The 22551-nt window shown below is 43.1% G+C and overlaps 1 protein-coding gene across 1 annotated transcript in view; it reads left to right on the top strand.

The window, feature by feature from the left end:
- The first annotated feature begins 306 nt into the window (after positions 1-306).
- Positions 307-22551, top strand: part of GALNT2 (polypeptide N-acetylgalactosaminyltransferase 2) — a 107229-nt gene continuing 84984 nt past the window's right edge. Inside the window, exon 1 of the mRNA XM_083831082.1 lies at positions 307-532. Within this exon, the coding sequence (XP_083687208.1) occupies positions 422-532 (111 nt within the window). The 5' untranslated portion in view covers positions 307-421. The remainder of the gene's footprint in view (positions 533-22551) is intronic.

The raw sequence follows: 22551 nt of genomic DNA, 5'->3' as shown, positions 1-22551 counted from the left end.
ACGCGGCGACCCCGCAAGCGCCGGGACAGCGGCGTGGCGGCGCCGCCAGGACCTCGGCGCCACCACGGCAGCAGCTCTGAGCCACACCGGGGACCCCCGCGCCGAGGGGAGGAGGGGGGCGAGGGCGAGCGGCCCCCGCCGGCCGTTGCCCGCCGGCCGTTGGCGGCGCGCGCCTCCCGCCACACGGGGCGGCGGCTTCCCGGCGTGCTGCAACCATGGCGACGCCGGTAGCCCCGCCCCGCCCCGCGCCGCCCCCCGCGGGGCCGGGCGGCGCGGGATTGGCCGGGGGGCGGGCGCTCGCCCTCTGCCCCCTGACCCTGCGCGGCGGCGGCGGCGGCGGCGGGAGCGGCGGCGGCGGGCGGCTGCTGCCCGTTTCCTGGTGGCCCGGGGCGGGGAGGAGGCGAGGGAGGAGAGGGAGAGGATGCGGCGCAGGTCCCGGCTGCTGCTGTGCTTCGCCTTCCTCTGGGTGCTGGGCATCGCCTACTACATGTACTCGGGCGGCAGCGCCGCGCTGGCCGGCGGCGGCAGGAAGGTGAGCCCCAGCCGTTACCGTGCCCCGTGCCCCTCCTCGCGGCCCCGGTCCCAGCCCGCTGCCCCCTGCCCGGCCCGGCCGAGCGGGGACCGCGACCCACCCCCGCCCCCCAGGGCCCTCCTCCCCTTCCTTCTTCCTTTATTTATTTTTTTATTATTATTTTATTTTTTAACGCCTTCTGCCCCCGTTACGCCGGTGCCCCGGTTGGGCGCGTGGCAGGGCCGGGTCGTGCCGTGTCCTTCCCCTTCTATCTTTTCCCTTTTTTTTTTTTTCCTACCCCCCCCCCCCCCCTTCGTGTTTCGGTCAGTGACGCCCCGGCAGTGCGGGAAGAGCTCCGTGCTGCCCTGAGTAAACATTTCCAGGGGCTGGCGTTACCGGCCGGGACGGGGGGGACACGTACCCGCTGGTTCCTGCCTTTTGCTGGGGGACAGCGTGAGGCAGCGGCTTCGCCCGCTGGCCCTGACAGAAAAGCTGCTAGTGAGTAATTCGTGTCTGTGCGCACGCTTCCCCCCCCCAAGGCTAGTTTCGCCTCACGTTGTGGAGTAGGAACGGCAGCAAAGCCTCTGATTGCTAAGTTGCATCTTAAAACTTCCCCGACCGAACCCCGGAGTGGCAGAGGGCCAGTGAGCAAAGTGCACCTCGGCTCAGTGCTCGCTGAGGAGTGCCGTGCCCCTTGTAGAGGAAAAGCGGCCTTTCTTCGCTCCGGTGACGTATAACGCAGGGGGGTCTTTTCACGGTTACTTCGATGCAGTTCTGTGCATCAGTGCTTATATTCCAGGTAAAAGCCGTGCAGGGTTTTGGCGATGATGGGTTCCCACGGCAAGTCACGGGAGCAAATATTTGCACGATTATGTACAAAGTCACTCCTGCAAGGGTCTGCGGAATGAGTCTCAGCTCACTTATAACTGGCTCAGTGCTCTGCTTTTCCCCCTTTTACTCTCAACAGCAACTTTTGACACAATTTGTTAACATAAGTGTTAAGCGTGGTCCGTCAGAGTAGATACAGCGGTGGAAAAGGATCAAGCGCGTGATAAAAAGTAAGGCAGTAGCCTAAAGCCTTTCTTGAAGAACAACCCCAGTGTGTTTAGAAAGTAAAAGCAATCTTATGCTGCTGGTGATGCATAATGGGATAAAGGAATGCTATCTAAGGCAAATATATCTGCAGATAGGGGAACATAGGTTTAACTCTTAGCGTGTTTCATTTGGAGCTTCCAGTCAGCTTTGCAAATGAGTTCAATTCACTTTTACTGATGGGGAAGCTGTGGTGTGGGGATAATGATTTGCACAAGGTCACCTAGAAGACGAGGTGAGAATAAAGTAGAAAAGAAACCAGTCCGTCTGAGTACAAGTCTGGTACTTAGTCTCCTAGAACCTGCTGCTGTTTCTTGTTGATATTAGTACAACCTTTCTTGTGGATTTAGGAGATCTATGATCCCGATGCTTTCCTCGGGTTTATTTGTCATAGTTCTGCTTGAAATTTAATAAACCTTACTGATCTGGGTAACTGGGAGAGTTTTAGCAAAGGTAAATTTAAAGAAAATGAGTTATTTCATAAGCCTGAACTGAAGCTCAGTGCTAGGTTTAAAAATGTGGAAGTTTAAAGTAAGGCCGTGGTAAGGAAGAAAACAGGTACTGTGACCATAAGAAACAAGTGGGGAAATTAACAATTACGTGTGGGTTGCTGATTTAGGATTCTATTTTCTGTCAGCGAAGCGTAAAATTTAATCCTGGGCCTCAGAGTAGGTTAGCAATTGTAAGTAGAGGAAGATGTGTGTAATGTAATAGCTTTTGAATCTCAATAAAAGGCTTATTAACTTAGTGTCAGACCCTGGTATAAAGCAAAAACACAAACTGCCTTAAACTTATGAACAGAAACCCTGCTGTAGTAAATTTCTTGGTTGGTATGACTTCATGTAGTCCTTATTACTTTCCCACTATTTCAGTGTAATGAAAACAGAGTTGCTTACAGAAGAACATCACTTTTTATAAATTGGAGTCTCTGCCGTGTTCAGTCTAAAATTACAGAAGCCAGAAGGGGATAGTTCTTCATTTATGTGAATAAGTAATTTGCATGTTAATTACAGATCTGGTTATGGAAACAGAATGGTTTTTCCATGAGGATGATTTTTTGCGTATACAGACCTAGCGTGTTTTTCAGACGTACTGGACTTGTTTGGTATGACATCCAGTCCTGCGATGAACAACATCAATTCCCATTACCTTTAGAAGAGGTGAGAGTATTTGCCCTTTTCCAGGATTGCACCTGAATAAGAGAGAAGAGTGGTTTATTTTTTTTGTTTTATTTGTTTATTTTTTTTCTCTCTCTTATTAGAGGAGTGTCAGAGTTAATGTAAGCTCCTACTTATTTTGGTTCTCTATTTATAACCTTCTGAGCTATTTGGATGCTGCAGCGTGCAGGACAGCCTTGCCTGAGTTTTTGGCCTCTGGCAGCAGTGGTGGAAGCCACAGCCGTGTGTGTGGTGCTGGGGCTAGGCAGGTCGTGGGGCAGCGGGAGCTGAGCACGCATAAATGGAGCTAAAGCACACAAAGTAGGAGCTGTCTCATTAGTAAATATGTAAATAATAATGACTAAAAAAAGCCATGAAGGAGCAACGCTTCTGGACCTAGGCACAGAACTGCAGTAGAATGAAATTGCTTCTTCCGATTGTGGAATTTAGGGTATGACAGGCTTTTTTCTTTTCTTCTTAAAAAGAAGAAAAGGGCAGAGTCTAAGCCTTTCATTCAAAAGGTACTTAGGGGTGGCTTTTTTGTTTTCTTTTTCCTCCAGTGAATCTCCAGTTAAGATGATTGTAACTGTGAAAGCCAGGGGTTTGGTTCACTCCTTTTTCCAGCCAGATCACTGGGCTGTAGATTGGAGAGAGTGAGTCTGATTCACTTGTTTAGTGGTTAGAGAAACAGTTCCTAAAACAGAGGCTGTGACACAGAAGAAAGCAAGTTGCAAGCCCAACAGTTGCAAGACTGAGAGAAATGTGGCTTGCTTTTGTGTTCATTTAATGTGCTTTATATTAAACACCCTTTGGAGTGGAGACTGGAACGAAGCTTGTGGATAACTTCCTAACCCATAGCAAAAGTGGTTCATGCTCCGTGTCTGACTTGCACGAAATGGAGCAGCTTCTTCAACATGGTTAGAAAGCTACGCGTACCCTCCAAGCCAAGGTCGTCCTGATGCTATGACCCACTTCTAAGGGTGGTGTGAATTTGAATTGGTCTTGTAAACAAGTCATTTAACTAGTTTCAGATTTTTTTTTGAGTACTCTAACTGCTAAGCTCTTGCACAACTGAGTGACTGGGTTTTAAAACAAAACAAAAAATCCAGCTGGTTTCTAAAGAACTTACTCTTCTAAGCATTAGGGAAGTAGGCCTGTTGAATGGAGCCCTTCAGGCAGGACAGAGGAGTGTCTGCATCTTATTGACAGCACCAAACGCCTCGCTGCTGCCAAGAGGGAACTCCTCTTAGGCGTACCCTGAAGGAGACCTGTAGGCTGAAAGGGGATTTACTGTTGAAAGCTGAGGCATCAAGAGGAGATGCCTGCTAGGCTAAGCCACAGCTGAGCCAAGGTTTGGAGTCTTCTGGTTGTAGGTGCCAGAGTACTGACAAGCTTTTGCTGCCACATGAAGAACGTCGTTTTGGTTTCCTTTTCAAGTTGGACGTCCCCTCAAGCTGCCCCTTCCCTCTGTGCTGTGCTTCCTCTCTTCCCCTTTGTGCTATTTAGAGAAAGAGGGTAAAAACAGTTATTCAGTAATCAGAGATGGATAACTGTTGCCAGTACCTCTTAAAATTAGAAACATCTTTTTCATCCCCCCCCCCCCCCCCAAATAAAACGCCCTCAGCCCCCAAATGCTTTGAACTAGAAGCCTGTTAAGCTCTTGCCTTGCCAGATTTTCTGGGTGCAATGGAATGAATTGCAAAAAAAACACTAATTTATAGTTAGTCGAGCCACAAGGAGGCAGGCTTCTCCTGTGGAACTGGTTACTGCCCTGCATACAGTACTGTTTTGTGAGGTTGGGTTTTTTTCCTGTTTCCTGGCTTTGTGTATTTTTGGGGTTGGGGGGGCAATGTGTTGGTGATTTTTTTTTTTTTGAGCAGGCTTTTGTTAGTGGCTGTACTATGAAGCTAGCTGAGAGGCGATAAATTCAAAGGTAAATGATGCCTTGAGTACTGGATTGACTGAAAGTAACTCAAGCATTTTGGGGAAAGGAGGAGGAAAAGAAGCCAGCTGCTCTCTTCTAAGCTTTACAAGGATAAAATTTTAGAATAACTCCTTTCAGCGTACAGAAAGCTTTCTTTTCCTTTCTTTTCTTCTTTTTTAGAACCTCTGAACTATTTCAGTTAGTGTTAAATGAGGCTCTTAAGCATGACATATATATGTATAATGACAGTAGAAGGACAGCAAGAGAGCTACATATCTTCCAGACTTAGTGTACCCGAGCTTCTTTTTGAAGGTTTAAGTGGGAAGAAAGAGGAAGTGTGTTTTAACTTTAGGTACACCAGCCTGTTTTTGTCAGAGGGTGAAACTGCGGAGTGTAAATTGTTTGACTCTCAAGGTGTGTGGAGGCAGGAGAGCTGCTTTTTGGGAGGGGGTTAAAAATAACCACCACAGTTCTGTTGTCCTCGTTTGCCTAAGGAAGGCATTGCCACTTTCAGTGGCTAAATACTGAGAGTTTAGTTTATTGCATCATTCTAAAAGGTAACTTCAGTGCCTTGTGCAACGCCCCATTGGATGCAATTTTTGATATCTTGATCGTTAGACAAATGAAGACACCAAAGATTAAAAAAGAGAAATTAACACTTGGCATTCACTTCCTACAAAGTACAAGAAGATAGAAAAGCTCGTTCCTCTGCTTAACGGGTAACACTTTCTTGTCCAGCAGATATTTTTCTTCGATGTAATTCTGTAACAATGAGAAACAAATTAAAGGCCTAGGCACTTTGATAATAAAGCTCTCGCTGGAATGTAAAGAGCCTCTGAAGTTTGACAAATATGTGTACTTCCTTAATGTAAAATGTCACTTGGCAAAATGACTCATCTGGGTGGATTATTTCTCTCATAAAATGTAAGTTCAGGTGTGATGAAAAGGCAGTCACCTGCAAATTCTGTGCTGTTTGCGTAGGTCTGTGGTTGCACGAGGCTCTTCCTCTCGTCTCCCCTGCAATTTGAGATGATTCAATGCGGCATTTCTCTGATATGGCAGGGTAGTGAGAAATTAATTCTTAGTCAGAGACTGCTGTGTCGTCCCCGCAACACACCCATCAGTTCAGAAACTGATGACTCTGGCTTTGGTTTGGATGCTATTGCTCTTGCATTACTGGTCCCTATTTTTGTTTCATAAACAGAGAAGTGAAGCAGGGCTGTTTGGATGCACAGAAGGGGTTGAGGAAACTAGAGTGACTTCTAGTTTCACATGAAGCAGGGTAGTTAATGTGCTTTTTCACTGTTTCCCCCCCCCCACCCCCCATGTGAGTATTGCAATGGCTAGCTGAGCTTTTCAGTGTTATTCCGTTGTTGTAGTTTGCTTAATGTGATCAAAGTTTGTAAATCGTAATGATGTCCTTTGAGAGATGTAGGTTAAGAAATGAAGTAGTATGCAGTGTGCCGTGTACCCTACCTGTTTTTGTCTTGTCAGTCATGCATTTGGAGATGTGTTGTAAATAAATGCCAGTCATTCTCTCAATGTCTTCTAGCTCCTTCCAAAAATACAACTTGAAAAGTATGTTTTTTTCCTAGCTTAGAAAAGGCACGATATTACTACGTATAAGTGAAAGTATTAAAGATATGTCAGTGGTGGATATCAAAATGAAATAGTCATCATTTGGTTTGTAGACCAACCTAGGAAAAAAAAACAAATCCACCCAGACATAAAACATTTAAATATGCTGGAGAATGTAAGTATCTGTCTTCAAAATTATATAATAATTATTCAATTTAACTTTCCATATTTCCAAAAAACATGATAGTTCCATGTTTTTTCCTTAGAAATGCTGATTTTTCCCCACTTTTCATATCTATTCTTTTAGTCATCTTCTCTTTGTTTTCCAAAGTTATGTATGCTATGTATTATCCAAGTGCTTGTATATAACTGATGTTGTTCTTTCAAGATGATAGATCAGACCTGAGGTGTGTTGTCTGCCAGAAAGCCTGCTTGCAACCATGCTTTACTACAGAGAAGAGATGCCTTTGTATCTGCACTGAGTGTCATGAGAGAATAACCCTAGTTGCGTGACTAGAAAATGTTTAAAAACAACACCAGTAGACAGCCTGGAAGATGTTTTTGCTTGGATTTTAGGTAACTACATACATCTTGTAATGAACTTAATATACAGGACCTTAGTTTAAATTAGTCTGAAAACGAAGTGTTAGGATGCAATTGATCCTGTGCAACTCATGAGATGAATTTAAGCTGGTCAAAGGAGTCAGTGCAAATGATGAATGTAAACTTGTATTTTTGTTCAAGATGATTTGGTTCACCTAGGTCTTTTCTTAAATAATTTGCTCAGATAGTAGTTCAGCTATGGATGTGCAGCTGGGTGGTGTACAAATGTGTTTTTCAACTGACTGGACATTTAGTAGCAAGTCATCAATGTAGGAGTTGGTGGAGAAGCGGTGTATTGCCAGTATGTTGGCTATGCCATGTGTTGGCAATGCACTTGAATTCTTATAATGAATCTGCAGGAAGCAGTGTGACACGTGCATCTCTTTTTTTCTTCAGGAATAAGGGGTTGAATGTCATTGCCTGCATACATTGGGTTAGTGGAGAAACAGTATATTGGTGTGGGCGTTGTATAAGGAAACACTAAGCAAGTTGTTTTATTGCCATAATGTAATTCAGAGCGGTGGTATCTTAAGCTATATGAATTTTAAAATCTGCATACATTCTGTTATCCTGTTTGTTGTGAAATGACTATGTGCTCATCTTCTGCTTTTCTGTTTCGTGTAAGCTTTCAAAGAAAGAAGGGAGGAATTGAGGAGGGAAGATTAAAAAAAAAAGTTAAATGTCAACATCAAAATGTTCATCTTTTGTGTTGGGAATTCAGAGGCGTAGCACAAGGTATTCTAGATAACATGAAATGATTCACTTTCTGATGTTTCCTATGGGCCCATGATGTTCTTTCATAGAAATTTATATCATAGGCCTCTCCAACTAACTGGAAGCGAAGGGTTTTTTAAACAGCTTACTTTATTTCTGTTTTTGTTTTTGAACAATGGACTGTTTTAGGAAACCTGTGTGTTACTGATGCACACCATGTAGTTGCTTACCTGTTATCCTGTAAGTGTCCATTTGTCTGATAAAATTACCGTGAATGAAGTAGTCCTGGAATATTTACTGTGTCCTGTGGCAGTTGTTAATTATCAAAAATGTGAAAAAATCAATATCTGTTCTCCTTTTAAAAACAGTAACTTGTATTTACCCTGTTGGAATATAGCCTATTTTCTTTTGTGGCTTAAAGGTAGGCTTTTCAGGGGGCGTTGTCTTTTTTGTGCATCAACTTGCATGCTAAAGCTATTTAGTAACTTGTTCATATGAGAGCAATTTGCACAGGCTATGCTTGAAGGCCGTCAACACTTTATTTTTCCAGTTGTGCTTTCATCTGTCTAATCTGTTTATTTTCCCCACCATTCTTTCTTTTTAAATGCTGGCTTTGTTAATTTCCCAGAGTACTTTTATTGTTGTTTAAGTGAGTTAAAATATTCTAGTTAAATACCTGCGCCACCTGACAGAACAACATCTACATAAAGGGATTATCCAGGCAGATAGTACCTCTGAGCTCTGTTTATAAAATTCAAATGGAAAAGGAATGAGATATTAAAAGCAGTCTGAATTTTAGAGCATTTGACATATCCACAGAAACTACTATGTAGTATGCATCAAAGGCAATAATTTTGATTTGTCATCTTTAAAACTATGGTCTCTTATGGAAAAAAAGAGCCTACTGAAAAGTTTGCAGGTTCAACTATTGATTTTGTAGCTTCAGAAAGCTATTTGTTATACAATTTGGTCACTCTTTTTAAGGAAAACAAAGAGTAACAAGATCCTGCTGAGTTCAGGCATTAGCAAAATGCAATAGGTTGTCTGGACTGTAACAGAGCTGCTTGAAACAAAAAGAATTTAGCCAAGGAAAGATTCAACAAAGAGTTGGCACTGAGCTAATGCTATTGTGAACAAATCCTCAAAGAGCCGTGACCTGACGAGAAGAAAATGTTTTCTTCTTGTATGAAGTTCCAAATGTTTAACCACCCTGAAAATAATCAGCACAGCTGAAATTAGTTGTGGTTACTGAAGTAAATTTGCTTTAGCTGGCCTGTTGGTTTAAGGACGGTCAGCGTGTGTGTATGGACATATTTTAGTGAGTTGAAGTAGTAAGGTTTTTATACAGCTTGGCTTTTATTTTTCCTGCTTTTAAGTTAAATGGAAAAAATTGTTCTCTCAAGTACACGTAGGTTCACAAGTCCTTAGTGAGGAGAGAAAATTTCCTTATTTCATTTGGTAGCAAGCTGCTACCAGCTAATGGTGGGTCGGCCCGTATAATTACTGGTCTTTGCTCAGACGTTGGGAAATGTCCCTCTCACAAAACCACTACTGTGGTAGGCAGATCTAGCAAAAATGTGGGGGCTATTGAATTACAGTAGTTTCTGCTGGGGTGTTTCACGAAATTAGGAGTGCATGTGTTGTCCAGACAGTGTATTAAATCCTTGTTATGGGCAGTCTCCTGTTACAGTGGAATGCTTCAGGCTGTGCCAGACCATCCCTTAACAGCAAACTTGCTCCTTTTATCCTGCATTACCTATTTGTAGAAAACAGGGTGTGTACTTTACTCCTCTGACTAGTGCTCTTGCAACACAGTGTGGATTTGGGTCCTTGCCCTGTTGCTTTGCCAAGAAAATACCATTGACACAAAGATGAGCTATGTCATCTACTCTTAAATTGGTAACTGATGTTCTAGCATGGGGAATAGTTATTACCCAGATATAAAAGTATCAACTAAGATAGTGTAAGTTTTAATTTAGAGATGTTCTTCATCAGTTCCACTGATGAAGTGTCTGTTTCTCTTCCGATGTTCTTTGTAGGTGGTGATGGGGAGTGATAACTGTGGCAAGGCCATCCGGGGACCCCCTTGCGAGAGCTGGAGCTTGCTTCTCCTACTTGACACTCTCACAGGAGCCATTCTTAATACCTTTAAAAAAAAAAAAAGATGCCTACCAAAGACAACCCCCCTCCCCATTTGTTAAGCTGTCTTGACTTCTGGTAATAAGCGCATTCTAAGCTTGTAGGCCTTGGTAGTTAAATAAAAAAGCAATTGCAGTCTGAAGGAAGCATTTCAACTACAAGCAGTCGGCAGCAGCCTAGCAAACAGCACTCCTTTGCCTCTTCAGGTTTTGTACTGAAGCCGATGTGGAAAAGGGAGGGGAGAGGGTGCTGAGTGGAAGAGCACTGATGCCAGCACTGCATGATTACAAGTCAGAAATACATTAGGACAAATAAACTTCTGCTGATCGAGGGAGGAAAAAAAATTTGCAAAGAGCTGACTGCAGTGACTGTCAGGTTTGTGAGAGATGTAGCAATGATGCAGTACCTTTTGTTGAGGTGCAATTGTTCAATTATTCCCCATACTTACTGAATGTTCTCTAATAAAAATAGACAAGAGATTGATCCTGATGTCCACTTTGGCCTAGGCCTGGAGTACCTGGCTTTATACTCAGCAAAAGCTGTTTGCTTAAAAATCCATTTTGGTTACCTACTGAGATAAGTAATGCAGATCATAGCGGTGTTCTAGGAAAACACTGCTTGCATCGTGGGAACAATAGCTAGAAAATCAAGATAACATCAGTCTGTGCTCACTTAGTGTTATCTAAGTAAGTGCTTGCCATTTCAAGAGCAAGAAACTCAGGCAAAAACTGTTTTTACACACATGCGGGGTCTTGGAGTGTGACTTTTATTTTTTTAATTATTATTCTTTAATGGCAGTACATGTTTCAAATGTGGCCATGATTGTGTCTTTATTTAGTGATACGCTAAAGTAGTTGTGTTTTTAAATTAAGCATGTTGAAAATATATTTGACAACTTCAAGAAGTACGTTTGCTGAGTCGTCTGTGCATAACTAATGATTTCTTGAAAAACTTGGCTGCTGTGAACACTGGCTGACGGTATTGGAAACTCTGGTGAGAAGATACCCCAAACTGTTTCAGGAGGATTTTTGACTGTTGTTTGCTTTAGAGCACTGTATGGGGTCCCAGTTCTATTGAGCCATCTTAGCAGGTTATTTCTACACCCTGAATTTAGAAAAGGGCTTCTTCCTAGTAACACTTAGATATCCGTGTGTGAATGTTAGCTGCGGTCTCACAGTAGAAATACTTACGTAGTCATTTTTTGCTGTGGCCTCTTGTTCCAAACAACCATTTTTGTCTATGTGTACCTCATTGAGGTGTATTAGAGAATAGGCTTGTATGGGTTACAGCTTAGTAATGGAATGGACTTTAACAGATGATAACATCCCCAATTTATACTCAAATGGAAAAGATAGCTCAAGCTTTTCAGGCTGTGGTATCGCAGAGTGATGTGACCTAGTGCTGTTGGGCTTTGAGGAGAACAGGGCTGGATGTGTTGTGGATCTGGATATGATGAGGTAGGCTGGCTGTGCAGAGAACTGTGGCTTGTGCCTAATCCTGTGTGGTTGATGTGCCCTACTTCTGAAACCTCCAGTTCATGCATGTTCATTCGTGTTTAGGATTGTGATATTTTAATGTTTATTTCAAAGAGCAGCAACAGCTCAGATGCAGGCAATGGTTTGGAAATACCTTGGCATTTGTTCAGATTAACTGTGATTGCGGTTGTCATCTCACAATGTTGTTATCCCTGTTACTTCAAAAGGTTTCCGGTGACAGATCTGGATAAGTACACAAAACTGCTATAATTTTTTTTATTCTAATCTCTGAAGTAGATTTGTCTTGTGATTATTTTTCTCCAAAAATAACAGAAGTGTCCTTTGTGTTCTAAAAGTTATTTAAAAAAAAAAAAAAGCAAGAGGCAATTCAGGGATGCTGTTAGATGGCTCTTGGGGTATGGAAGTACTTTAGAAGTTACTTCTTTTGAGTGCTTTACAATGCCTGAACCAACTGCTCTTCACAAGAAAATAAGTCTTCAAAGCAATTTACAGTGGAACTGCTGCATGAGTGACTTGGTTAAGTCTTGTGAAGACTGCTAAAACTATGTAAAGAAACCTTGCTTTTAGTACATGGTTTGTGATGAAAGCCAGTTCATACTGATGAATAAGCACGGTGTTGGATGTTAGTGGGAGTGTGTGCTTGATATTCTTCCAAGATGTTATCTTTGTTTTTTAAACAGGTGTGACTAGTATGACTAAAGGAAATGCTCCGTGTTTAAAATGGCAATCTCTGTGGATTAGGATAACCCATAGAAGTACAGAAATTGTTGCAAAACCTCAGAAAAAAAAGAAGACTCTTAGCACTCATTTACTTCTGCAAAACAGCTAAAAGGTCTGCAGTTTAGCTTCAATTATTAATAATTTTCTGTTTGAGTGTCACACCATGTTCTTATTTTGAGTGTGTTGCTAATTCCCCTTAGCTAGATGACTGTGTCACTTTCATCTTGTACTGTCGTGATACTTTGTCAGAACATCATGGCAGAGGGTGGATTTTTTCTAAAGCATACCTTGGTTAAGGCAGATTTTAAGTAGTGCTTATGTTTTATTGCACAAGTAAAGATAGATGTAAAAACCATTTTTGGCATTTTATTTTTTTAATGAAGACAGTGGCCTCTATAAATACTGATATTTGTTGCTTTATCTCATACATTATTTGAACAAGTGTGATTTTCTTCTTTTTGCCCTTTTCTATAGGTTAAGTCGTGTTTTCCCTCGTGGAAGGAGGTGGCTGAAGGATTCTTAAGTAATCAGCCTGGAAAATATATTTCTACATCGGCATCTATCAGAATAATTCTTTTGGTCATTTAGTTAGGATTCCTTTATGGTTTTTATGTGATCCGCTAGTGCTCATGGGTATCGGTTTTCTAGCCCTGAATTTGTTTAGCTGGCTGTTTTGCCAGTTGAAAAAGAGGAGTCTCCAGTGGGAGAGTGTCTGGAAGTATATCAGTATAACTGCTCTTCTGGCATCTGTGCCGTGTTTTCATTTAGGCTGTTCTCGTGCTCTTACTGGCAGTAGACTGCAGCAGCTGGGATGTCAGCATGTTTGCTTTCTTGTGGCATGCTTTATTCTTCCTTTTCAGACTTAGCAGTTTAAGACAATTTTATAGTCCTTGTTTTTCCTGTATTTGAATGGCCTTTTGCCATTGTGCAAATAGCAAAGCAAATGGCAATGGAATGGCAGGAAGTGCTCGTGCTACGGCTTCCTTTCTGGTTTGTCAGCTACGGTGGTTCTTGCACTCCTGTTTGCTATTTCTTGCCTTTAGTTCGGTGATCAAGCTGTCGATTCTCTTCCTCCTCCTCCTGAGTGCTGGATTCTGCTAGAAAAACAGAATCTGCTTTTTCCCAGCTCTGTCAATAAATGGCAGTGCTTGCTGGTTAATGCACTGGTGTCAGTACCGGTAGGACTGCTGCTGGATGGGAATTGTCCCAGCTGGGCTGTTGGGATGCATGGTATGGGCTCTGTTAATGCACCTCCTTCGAGTAGTATACCATGCATAAGTATGTGGTCTTAGTTTGTCTGTGATAACTTGACTCCTCTTGGTATTTTAGCCAACAGTATTTTTGTTTCCTGTTGGAGAAAATGATAATTACGGGCTCGTTTCTTGTAACAATGCAGATGCCTTGCAGCATCTTACAGCTTGAGTAATCGATCCCTACTGTGATATTAGCAGTCAGTTTTTAGATAGTATTGTGACAACAAAAGATCTTGTGTAGCACTGTGCAGTTTTTCAACTATTACGACTTGATTCTGTCTCTTTCTGGAAGCATGGTTCTTGTTCTTGTGCCCACTTGCAACAGCAGAGGTGACTTGCAACGTATGCTGCCCTCTTACTCCCTTGAGGGCTGGAGGTGCACAGCACAAGCTGCATTGCTTTCGTTTGAACACTTCCTGTGCTGTTCCTGTGGGTTTGTATTTAAATCTCTAGTGGTTGTAAGCTTTATATTTTTGGTGGAAAACGTTAATGTATAAATAAATTGCATGTTCTCTTTCCTTGCATGTACAAAAAGCTGCTGGTATTGACGTGACACCATTCCAGCCATTTAAGAAAGAAGGTATGGCAAATACTTCTGTGGAAATCTGCTACCTAACGGGGAGCTTATGAAGAGCAAGTTAGATTGTTGCTTGACTATTTTTTTTACATTGACTGGAAATTTTGTGGTCCTATACTTAAGGATTAAATAATTGCATACATTGGAATACTAAAAGAGAGCTCAATGGTTTGAGTTTTTTGTTTAACCGCCTAACTTAAGGATTAGAACAGTTTATCAAGGGTTATCTTAAATTTTAAAACTTCCCTGATAAATTGAATTTTGGGGAAATACTCTGGGTGTGATTAGAGTAGGTGATCCTTGTCTCCTGGCTTTATAGTCTTATAGTCTGTATCAAACCTAAAGAAAGAGTGCTGTTGGTCAAGAGAGGAAGAAGCATTCTGGTTGATGGAGATCAGGAGTTCCGGTAAATTCTTAATAGACCGTAGAACTGGGCTTTCTGTTTTTACCCCCATTTTTTTTTCCAATTCTGTTTTCCAAAGCTGACTAAGTTCTACATTTATGTGGGACTTAAATGAGGATAAAAGTTCAAACTGGCTCTGTCGCAGCCCCCATTTAGTGTTGACAAGGACTTGAGTGCTTAAGAGTGCTTCAGCTCAGGATCTTTGACTTTCAAAGCATGTTCAAACTTGTGAGCCTCTTATGTGCATCACTTGTATTTTGCATGCCACTGAAATCATGGAATTGTAGAATATCCCAAGTTGGGAGGGACCCACAAGGATCACAGTATCACAGATTTCTAGGTTGGAAGAGACCTCAAGATCATTGAGTCCAACCTCCGACCTAACACTAAGTACTCCACTAAACCATATCGCTAAGCTCTACATCTAAACGTCTTTTAAAGACCTCCAGGGATGGTGACTCCACCACCTCCCTGGGCAGCCCATTCCAATGCTTAATAACCCTTTCGGTAAAGAAGTACTTCCTAACATCCAACCTAAAACTCCCCTGTCGCAACTTTCGCCCATTCCCCCTCGTCCTGTCACCAGGCACGTAGGAGAACAGACCAACCCCCACCTCTTTACAGCCTCCTTTAAGGTAACTGTAGAGAGCGATGAGGTTGCCCCTGAGCCTCCTCTTCTCCAGGCTGAACAAGCCCAGCTCCCTCAGCCGCTCCTCGTAAGACTTGTTCTCCAGACCCCTCACCAGCTTGGTCGCCCTTCTCTGGACTCGCTCGAGCACGTCCATGTCCTTCCTGTAGCGAGGGGCCCAAAACTGAACACAGTACTCGAGGTGCGGCCTCACCAGAGCCGAGTACAGGGGCACAATCACTTCCCTGGACCTGCTGGCCACACTGCTTCTTATGCAGGCCAGGATGCTGTTGGCCTTCTTGGCCACCTGGGCACACTGCTGGCTCATATTCAGCCGACTATCCACCAATACTCCCAGGTCCCTCTCGGCCAGGCAGCTTTCCAGCCACTCATCTCCCAGCCTGTAGCTCTGCTTGGGGTTGTTGCGCCCCAGGTGCAGGACCCGGCACTTGGCCTTGTTGAACTTCATACAGTTGACCTCAGCCCATTGCTCCAGCCTATCCAGATCCTCCTGCAGAGCCTTCCTGCCCTCGAGCAGATCGACACACGCACTTAGCTTGGTGTCATCTGCAAACTTACTGAGGGTGCACTGGGCGCCCTCATCCAGATCATCGATAAAGATATTAAAGAGGACCGGCCCCAGTACCGAGCCCTGGGGGACGCCACTAGTGACCGGCCTCCAACCAGATTTGACTCCATTCACCACAACTCTCTGGGCCCGGCCATCCAGCCAGTTTCTAACCCAGCGAAGCGTACGCCAGTCCAAGCCCCGAGCAGCCAGTTTCTTGAGGAGAATGTTGTGGGGAACTGTGTCAAAAGCCTTACTGAGGTCAAGGTAAACCACATCCACAGCCTTTCCCTCATCCACCAAGTGCGTCACTTGGTCATAGAAGGAGATCAGGTTCGTCAAGCAGGACCTGCCTTTCATAAACCCATGCTGACTGGGCCTGATCGCCTGCTTGCCCTGCAAGTGCCGCGTGATGACCCTCAAGATAATCTGCTCCATGAGCTTTCCTGGCACTGAGGTCAAACTGACAGGCCTATAGTTCCCCGGGTCTGCCCTGCGGCCCTTCTTATAGATGGGCGTCACATTGGCTAGCCGCCAGTCAACTGGGACCTCCCCCGATAGCCAGGACTTCCAATAAATGATGGTAAGCGGCTCGGCCAGCTCCTCTGCCAGTTCTTTCAGTACCCTCAGGTGCATCCCATCCGGCCCCATCGACTTGCGCACATCCAAGCTCCGTAGCAGGTCGCCAACCATTTCCTCATGGATAGCGAAGGCCACATCCTGCTCCCCATCCCCTTCCACCAGCTCAAGGCACTGGGTATCCAGAGAACAACCGGTATTGCCGCTAAAGACTGAGGCAAAGGCGGCATTAAGCACCTCAGCCTTTTCCTCATCCTTAGTAACTAGGTTTCCCCTCGCATCCAGTAAAGGATGGAGATTCTCCTTAGTCCTCCGTTTCGCGTTGATATATTTGTAAAAGGATTTTTTGTTGTCTTTAACGGCAGTAGCCAGGTTGAGCTCCAGATGAGCTTTGGCCTTTCTAATTTTCTCCCTGCGCAGCCTCGCTACATCCTTGTAGTCCTCCTCAGTGGCCCGCCCTTTTTTCCAAAGATTATAAACCCTCTTTTTTCTGCTAAGCTCCAGCCGCAACTCTCTGTTGAGCCAGGCCGGTCTTCTTCCACGCCGGCTCGTCTTTGGACACGGGGGGACGGACCGCTCCTGTGCCATCACGATTTCCTTCTTGAGGAGCGCCCAGCCTTCCTGGACTCCTCTGCCCTTCAGAATCGCCTCCCAAGGGACTCGGCCAACCAGCGTCCTGAGCAGCTCAAAGTCAGCCCTCCGGAAGTCCAAGACAGCAGTTTTACTGGTCCCCTTCCTGGCCTCGCCAAGAATAGAGAACTCTACCATTTCGTGGTCACTCTGCCCGAGACAGTTTCCGACCACCACATCTCCCACCAGTCCTTCTCTGTTTGTGAAGAGAAGGTCTAGCGGGGCACCACCCCTGGTAGGTTCGCTGACCAGCTGCGTCAGGAAGCTATCTCCCACGCTCTCCAGAAACCTCCTAGACTGCTTTCTCTGTGCCGTGTTGTGTTTCCAGGATATGTCCGGGAAGTTGAAGTCCCCCACGAGGACAAGCGCTGACGATTTTGAAACTTCTGTCAGTTGCCTATAAAACTCCTCATCCGTCTCCTCATCCTGGTTCGGCGGTCTATAACAGACCCCAACCAGGAAGCTAGCCTTGCCGGCCTTCCCGCGGATCCTAACCCACAGGGATTCAACCTTATCATTCCCAGCCTGGAGTTCCACAACATCAACATCAAAAGATTCTCTAATGTAGAGAGCCACGCCATCATCGAGCCCAACTCCCAGCACCACACAGGTCAACCCAAAAATTCAGACCATGTGACTAAGTGCACAGTCCAAGCGCTTCTTAAACTCTGACAGGCTTGGTGCAGTGACTACTTAATTCAAACTTTGATAAGGTGTTCTGTTGTGAGATTATTTCCCCCTAATTTTAATCTGGGGAAGACGGTAACAAATCAAAACAGCTCTCCCAGGACTTTAGGTGGCTGACAGTCATTTACTTGACATAGTTGGTAGCATCCTTGGTTTTGCTGCTGTCTCTTTAGCCTTTGGATTAGTCAGAAGTCGGGAAGTAAGGGCAAGAAAAAGTGGAGATGAGTATCTGCTGCCCTTTAGAGTACTACAGGCTGTCCTGACGTACCGTCATGCGTGAGTCTGGGGACTGTTTGTGACGTGAAGACAGAAGCATGGGCTTGGTCTGAGTGGTTAGCTTGCTTCATGCTTCCCAACCATTAAAACAAGAAGGCAGCTTATTTCATATATCCTTCCTTTCATATATCCTTCTTGCTCGCTCCTTCCTTTTCTATTTGGAAAATAAATGGTCACCACCCCCCTACCGTTTAATGCTGCTGGCTTTGTGTAAATGTATTTAGCTGTGCCATAGATGTTCCAGCTCTTTGCTGGTCTGAAACTCCATTGTTCTCTTCTGTTTCACTTCTAGTATGTAGGTGTTCATGTCCTCCGCAAATTTGAACATGCAGTGTGTCCACTCATTAAAGGCATGGCTTGCTGAAGTCTAGAAGGTGGACGTCGATGGCTGAACGGAAACAAAATGCATCTTTTGTGTTAACATTCAATGGAAGTATTTGCTCCATTCACTGAGGCTTTCTGTTGCAGCAAATTATTTAAACTAGGAACTGCCTGCTTCCGTTTCTGATGTCCAAAACCAGATGGAGTTTCCTTGGAGGAAGAAGGGCTGCAAGAATCTAATCATTTCAATAGTATCTGGCATGCACCAACACACATCTTATTTGTGTTCTGCAACAGAAAAGGAAAAGAAGATGATATAGGCTGCTCCTTTGTTTTAAAAGGCATAGTATCTGTTGTACGTAATTATTTCATCAGCCACTAAGAATGCATCCTGTGTAAGAAGAGGAAGAAATGGGGGAAGATAAGCTCTAGGTCAAAAAGGAAAGAAGGATATCCTAAAGAAGCTTAGCCTTTTGCTTCCCTTTTCTCTCTCTCTGAAAATCATCCCAAGCCCTAAGAGAGTAAATGTGTTTTATTCTAATCTTACCATTAGCGTCGTGAGCTGCCTGTATTACCTGGTTTCTGCATGAAAGCTGAGTCCAGTTTAACTGAAGGAAATCTGGAGAGAATACCGTGCTGCAGATCTGATTGTGGTTTTTGTTTGTTTGTACTAATGGCAACAATGTGTAATTGTAGTTACCCTATTAAATTAATTTAGCTTTGAGGTTTACAAAACAATCTATAGTGTGTCTGTGAAGAATGACAATGCAGTTATAGACTGAGCTGTTCAGTATGCCCATTTACGAAGTGTACTTGTAGACAAATACAAGTATTTCCCATTAAGAACAAATAAAAGTGGAAAGCTGTTCTCTCCATATTTGTATTTTGTTTATGCTGTTGTATCCCTTTGCTTACCCATTTGGTCACTTCTTGACAGCTTGACTGATTTTTCTTTTTCAGCCACATTTAGATTTAAGTGGTGACAATTAGATTTTTTTTGTAGACTTTGAATATCAAACAAATGGAATCTTTCAACTGTCTTCAGATTTGCATTAGCTTTTAGAAATAAACCACATTCATAGTGATACTGCATAGTCTTTTGGCAGCTCTAAAGTATGGTGTATATATAGATTAAATACGTGGTGCAGGGATATACAAAACTGAGAAAAAAGACGGTCCAGTCAGGTTGCTTCATCTAGGATGCCAGGTGCTCTGAGTGCACCCACTTTTGGGGCTCAAATCTCAAAACGCTTTTGAGTCACAGTTCTCTGGAAGTCTGAGTTTTGTGTAACCACCAGTTGTGCTTCAAAATTGCTAAAAAGAATTACTAAAAAGGATTCAGTGAGGTGGGAGAAGTGAAGATGCAGCTTGAACTGTGGCAAAATCACAAGGCAGTGAAAATTTTTGAAGAGAAGGGTCAGTTCGCTCTGTAACTGGGACTCCAGTCATTGAAACAGTGGATTTAGGTTGTCTTTAAAACTAGAATGTATGTCTGAATGCTAAAATTAAGTCACTTTTTTCCACTGACTCTTTAAGAATTCATAGTAACTTTTGGTAGATAGTGAATTAGGTTCTGGTGAGTGGGGGGCTTCTATGGTTCCCCTGAGTTCAGTGCATCTGTGTTACAAGACAGTTAGAGTAGACCTTGGATTTCATTTTTCTTCAGTTCTTGTGCCATTGCTGCTGCAAAAAAGTGGTGCTGGTGCTAGAAATGTGTATGTCTATCTTAATGGTATGTCTGTCTTTATGTTGCGTGACTTCTTGTGATCAATTTTGAAATAAGCTGATGTTTTGAGAGATCTTCCCTTGATAATTGCTGATGAAATTGCCAACTTAATCCTCTCCCATGGGTTAGGTATCTACAATTTTTAACTTGTTTACTATTTTAGAATGTGCTTTTAAACCTTTACTTAAAAAGTAGTCTTGGGTTGTTCATGGAGTTAAGTTGTATCTTTCAATGTGTACCTGTCAGGACTCGTTTTTTTAGCTGCTTTGCCAGCAATGCCGTAATTCTGAATGTGTTGCATGTTCAGCATCCCTTGCCATCTCCACCTCTGTTACTGAAAACAAAACTTGTCCTGTTACAGATTGTTCTTTCTTTCACCGCTGTGACAGACTTCTACTATCACAAGAAATAACAAGCACCATTTTTTCCAAAAATATTTACTATTTGATGTAAGCAGATTATTGTACTTGTAAACTGTCAGAATTGAGTGAAAGTGGGAAGTATTAGGTCTTATAAATAAAAGCTAATCTACTTGTTAGTTTTTTGCAATTGTACTTTTCACAGGCCTGAGGACTTCTTAACTACATCGGAACTTGTTTCTTTTTGAGGATGGTGAAATATGTCCAATCGCTTTATTCTGCTGCAGTTTGAATCATCAGGAGTGTCAGAGCTTTTACTCTTCTACACTTGGATTACCGCCCTATCATCTAGATCTCGGATTACTAGATGGTTGTAGCTGAACAGCTTTTCCAAACCTGGGAAGTGTCGACCTGAAGTGTCTTGGAGATAAGGACATTGTAATAATAATTTCTTCCATGGAGGACTGATAGAGTAGAATAAAATCTGTAAGAACAAGTCACTTGAACTTTATCTTTGTATGTAGGAGGAAAATACACATTTACTGAATGTAAGTATACCTAATTAAACTTTTACTGGTCATAAGTATACCTAATTAAAAATTTGATAGTGCTCTCATTTTCTTCGTCTTGCTTTCTGAGTTGTGTAGTGTTAGCTAATAGGAATGAATAGCAACAATCTTAATATACACTTCCTCTTTTTTGGGAGTTGCAGAAAGTGGTGGCCTTTGGGAGACCAAGTAGCCTTTGCGAGTACTTAGGAACTTTGTTCTTTGTGACTAAGTCCTTCTGCAGAGCCTGAACAGCATCTTCTGCATCCAGTCATCATCAGCTAATAAAAATAATCTTGGTGCCTAGCCAGTGCCTGAAATTCAAGTAAGGTTCAGTAGCCTTTCTTTGGATAAGACTAGTAGTATAAAGGCTACCAAGCTTACAAATTGAAATTGATGTTTATTTTCAAGCTGTTACTTAAATCAATCCTCTGTTCAGAGGGTCATTGCTCTTCACAGGAACGTAGCCAGGAAAGCCAGCTCCAGGACGGCGGCTTTAGTTGGGTTTATAAAGATCACTGAGGAGCTGCTTCTGTGCTGACTGGCTTTCTTTGCATCCAGTAACTGTGTTGTCCCTCTGACTTCTGTTTTCTTCCTTCCAGCTGATATTTCTCTGCAGCAAGTAAGTAGGCATATAGTTCCTGACCTCATGGGTACTGTTTTTCTTTCCCTGTCTGTATAGGGAGCTACGCAGTTCTGTTGTACCAGGTTTTCAAAGTATTTGGCTGCCAGTGGAGTTATACTGGATTATCCATTTTACAAGACTGCTTTTTCTCATACAAGCCATACTTGTAGTGTCTGACTTCACAGTAGAGTTCTTGCCTCCTGCTGAGTTATTTTGGCCACTGGTACAGACTGCTAACCTTTAGTGTGCGTGTGTGTGTCACGGGGAGTCATGTAATAAATATTCTTGTCATCAGATAAAAATAATCCCCTCCCCTTGCTTAGAGACTTCTAAAATTAAGGTGAAAAGGGGAAGTTCAGGAACAAGAAATAACTTGGTTATTTCTTATCCTCCTGCTGGAGGGAAAGCACAACACAATGGTAGGCTGATGGTAAATCAGAGCCCGAAGAATATACTGGTTTTACAAAACAGTAACTCTTCAGATTGAGTTGCGGGAGGGAGATGACGAATCTTCAGCTTACGATATCAGGCAAGCTGAAGATTCAAACTGAACTTAAATATGAATTTATCAAGGAGGGTTTTTTTTGAATGAGGGGAGTGAGGGTTAACTTAAAAATGTCTTCATGGTTTCTGCCAAATCTGGATTTGTAGTCGTTGTGGGCTTTCTTTTTCCAAAGAAATCTGCTCTAGTAGCATTCTTGGAGTCTGTGTTTTTGTGGTGTGGCATAACTCCAAAGGCTTGGGAATTCATTTTTGAAGAGTGGTGATGTTGCTATTTCTTTATTCTACTCGCATACAAAATCAACCATCTTTGTTCTGCTCATTCGAATATATTCATCCCATAAAATAGATATAACCCTCAGTATTCTTCCTTGAAGCTTCCCTTGCTTTTATGACATTTTCAGTTGCTTCACATGAAAGGAAGAGCTGGTTTTCAAACCCAGGAGTCTATATTTACAGAGAGGAATATAAAACTTAACATTTCTGCTTCTCGCGTCTGAGATTCCTCATAGGACAGCAAGACAACAAGAGTATAGTATGTGAACCACGGAGTACTATGCTCTGTTAGTGCAGATTATCAACGAAGTAGATGTACCAATAGAAATTATCTCAGTGCAGAACCCCCCCCTCTAATTCAGCCTCTGGCACTGAAGCTGTACATCAGCAGCCAGATAGGAGCTGAAACATCGCCCAGTGTTCAGAAGCACTTGTGTAGCTTCTAGATTTTAAAATCTTATTTTACCATCTTTGACTTTAAGCTAAACCTTTGTTAGATGTCTGTTCAGTGAAGCCAGTATAAGCGTTTGTCTGAGACAAGCAAAAAGCAATCCGTTTAGTGGTTTTTTTAAAGGCACAGGAATTCTTGCTTCCATTATTTCCTCTCTATCCATGCAACTGCTCTGAAGGTTTTTGACAGTCTGCGGTTTCCATGTGGAA

Source organism: Anser anser (assembly GCF_964211835.1).
Source record: "Anser anser genome assembly, chromosome: 3".
Lineage (NCBI taxonomy): Eukaryota > Metazoa > Chordata > Aves > Anseriformes > Anatidae > Anser > Anser anser.
Note: the sequence above shows the minus strand (reverse complement) of the source record. Positions and strands in the feature narration are given on the sequence as shown.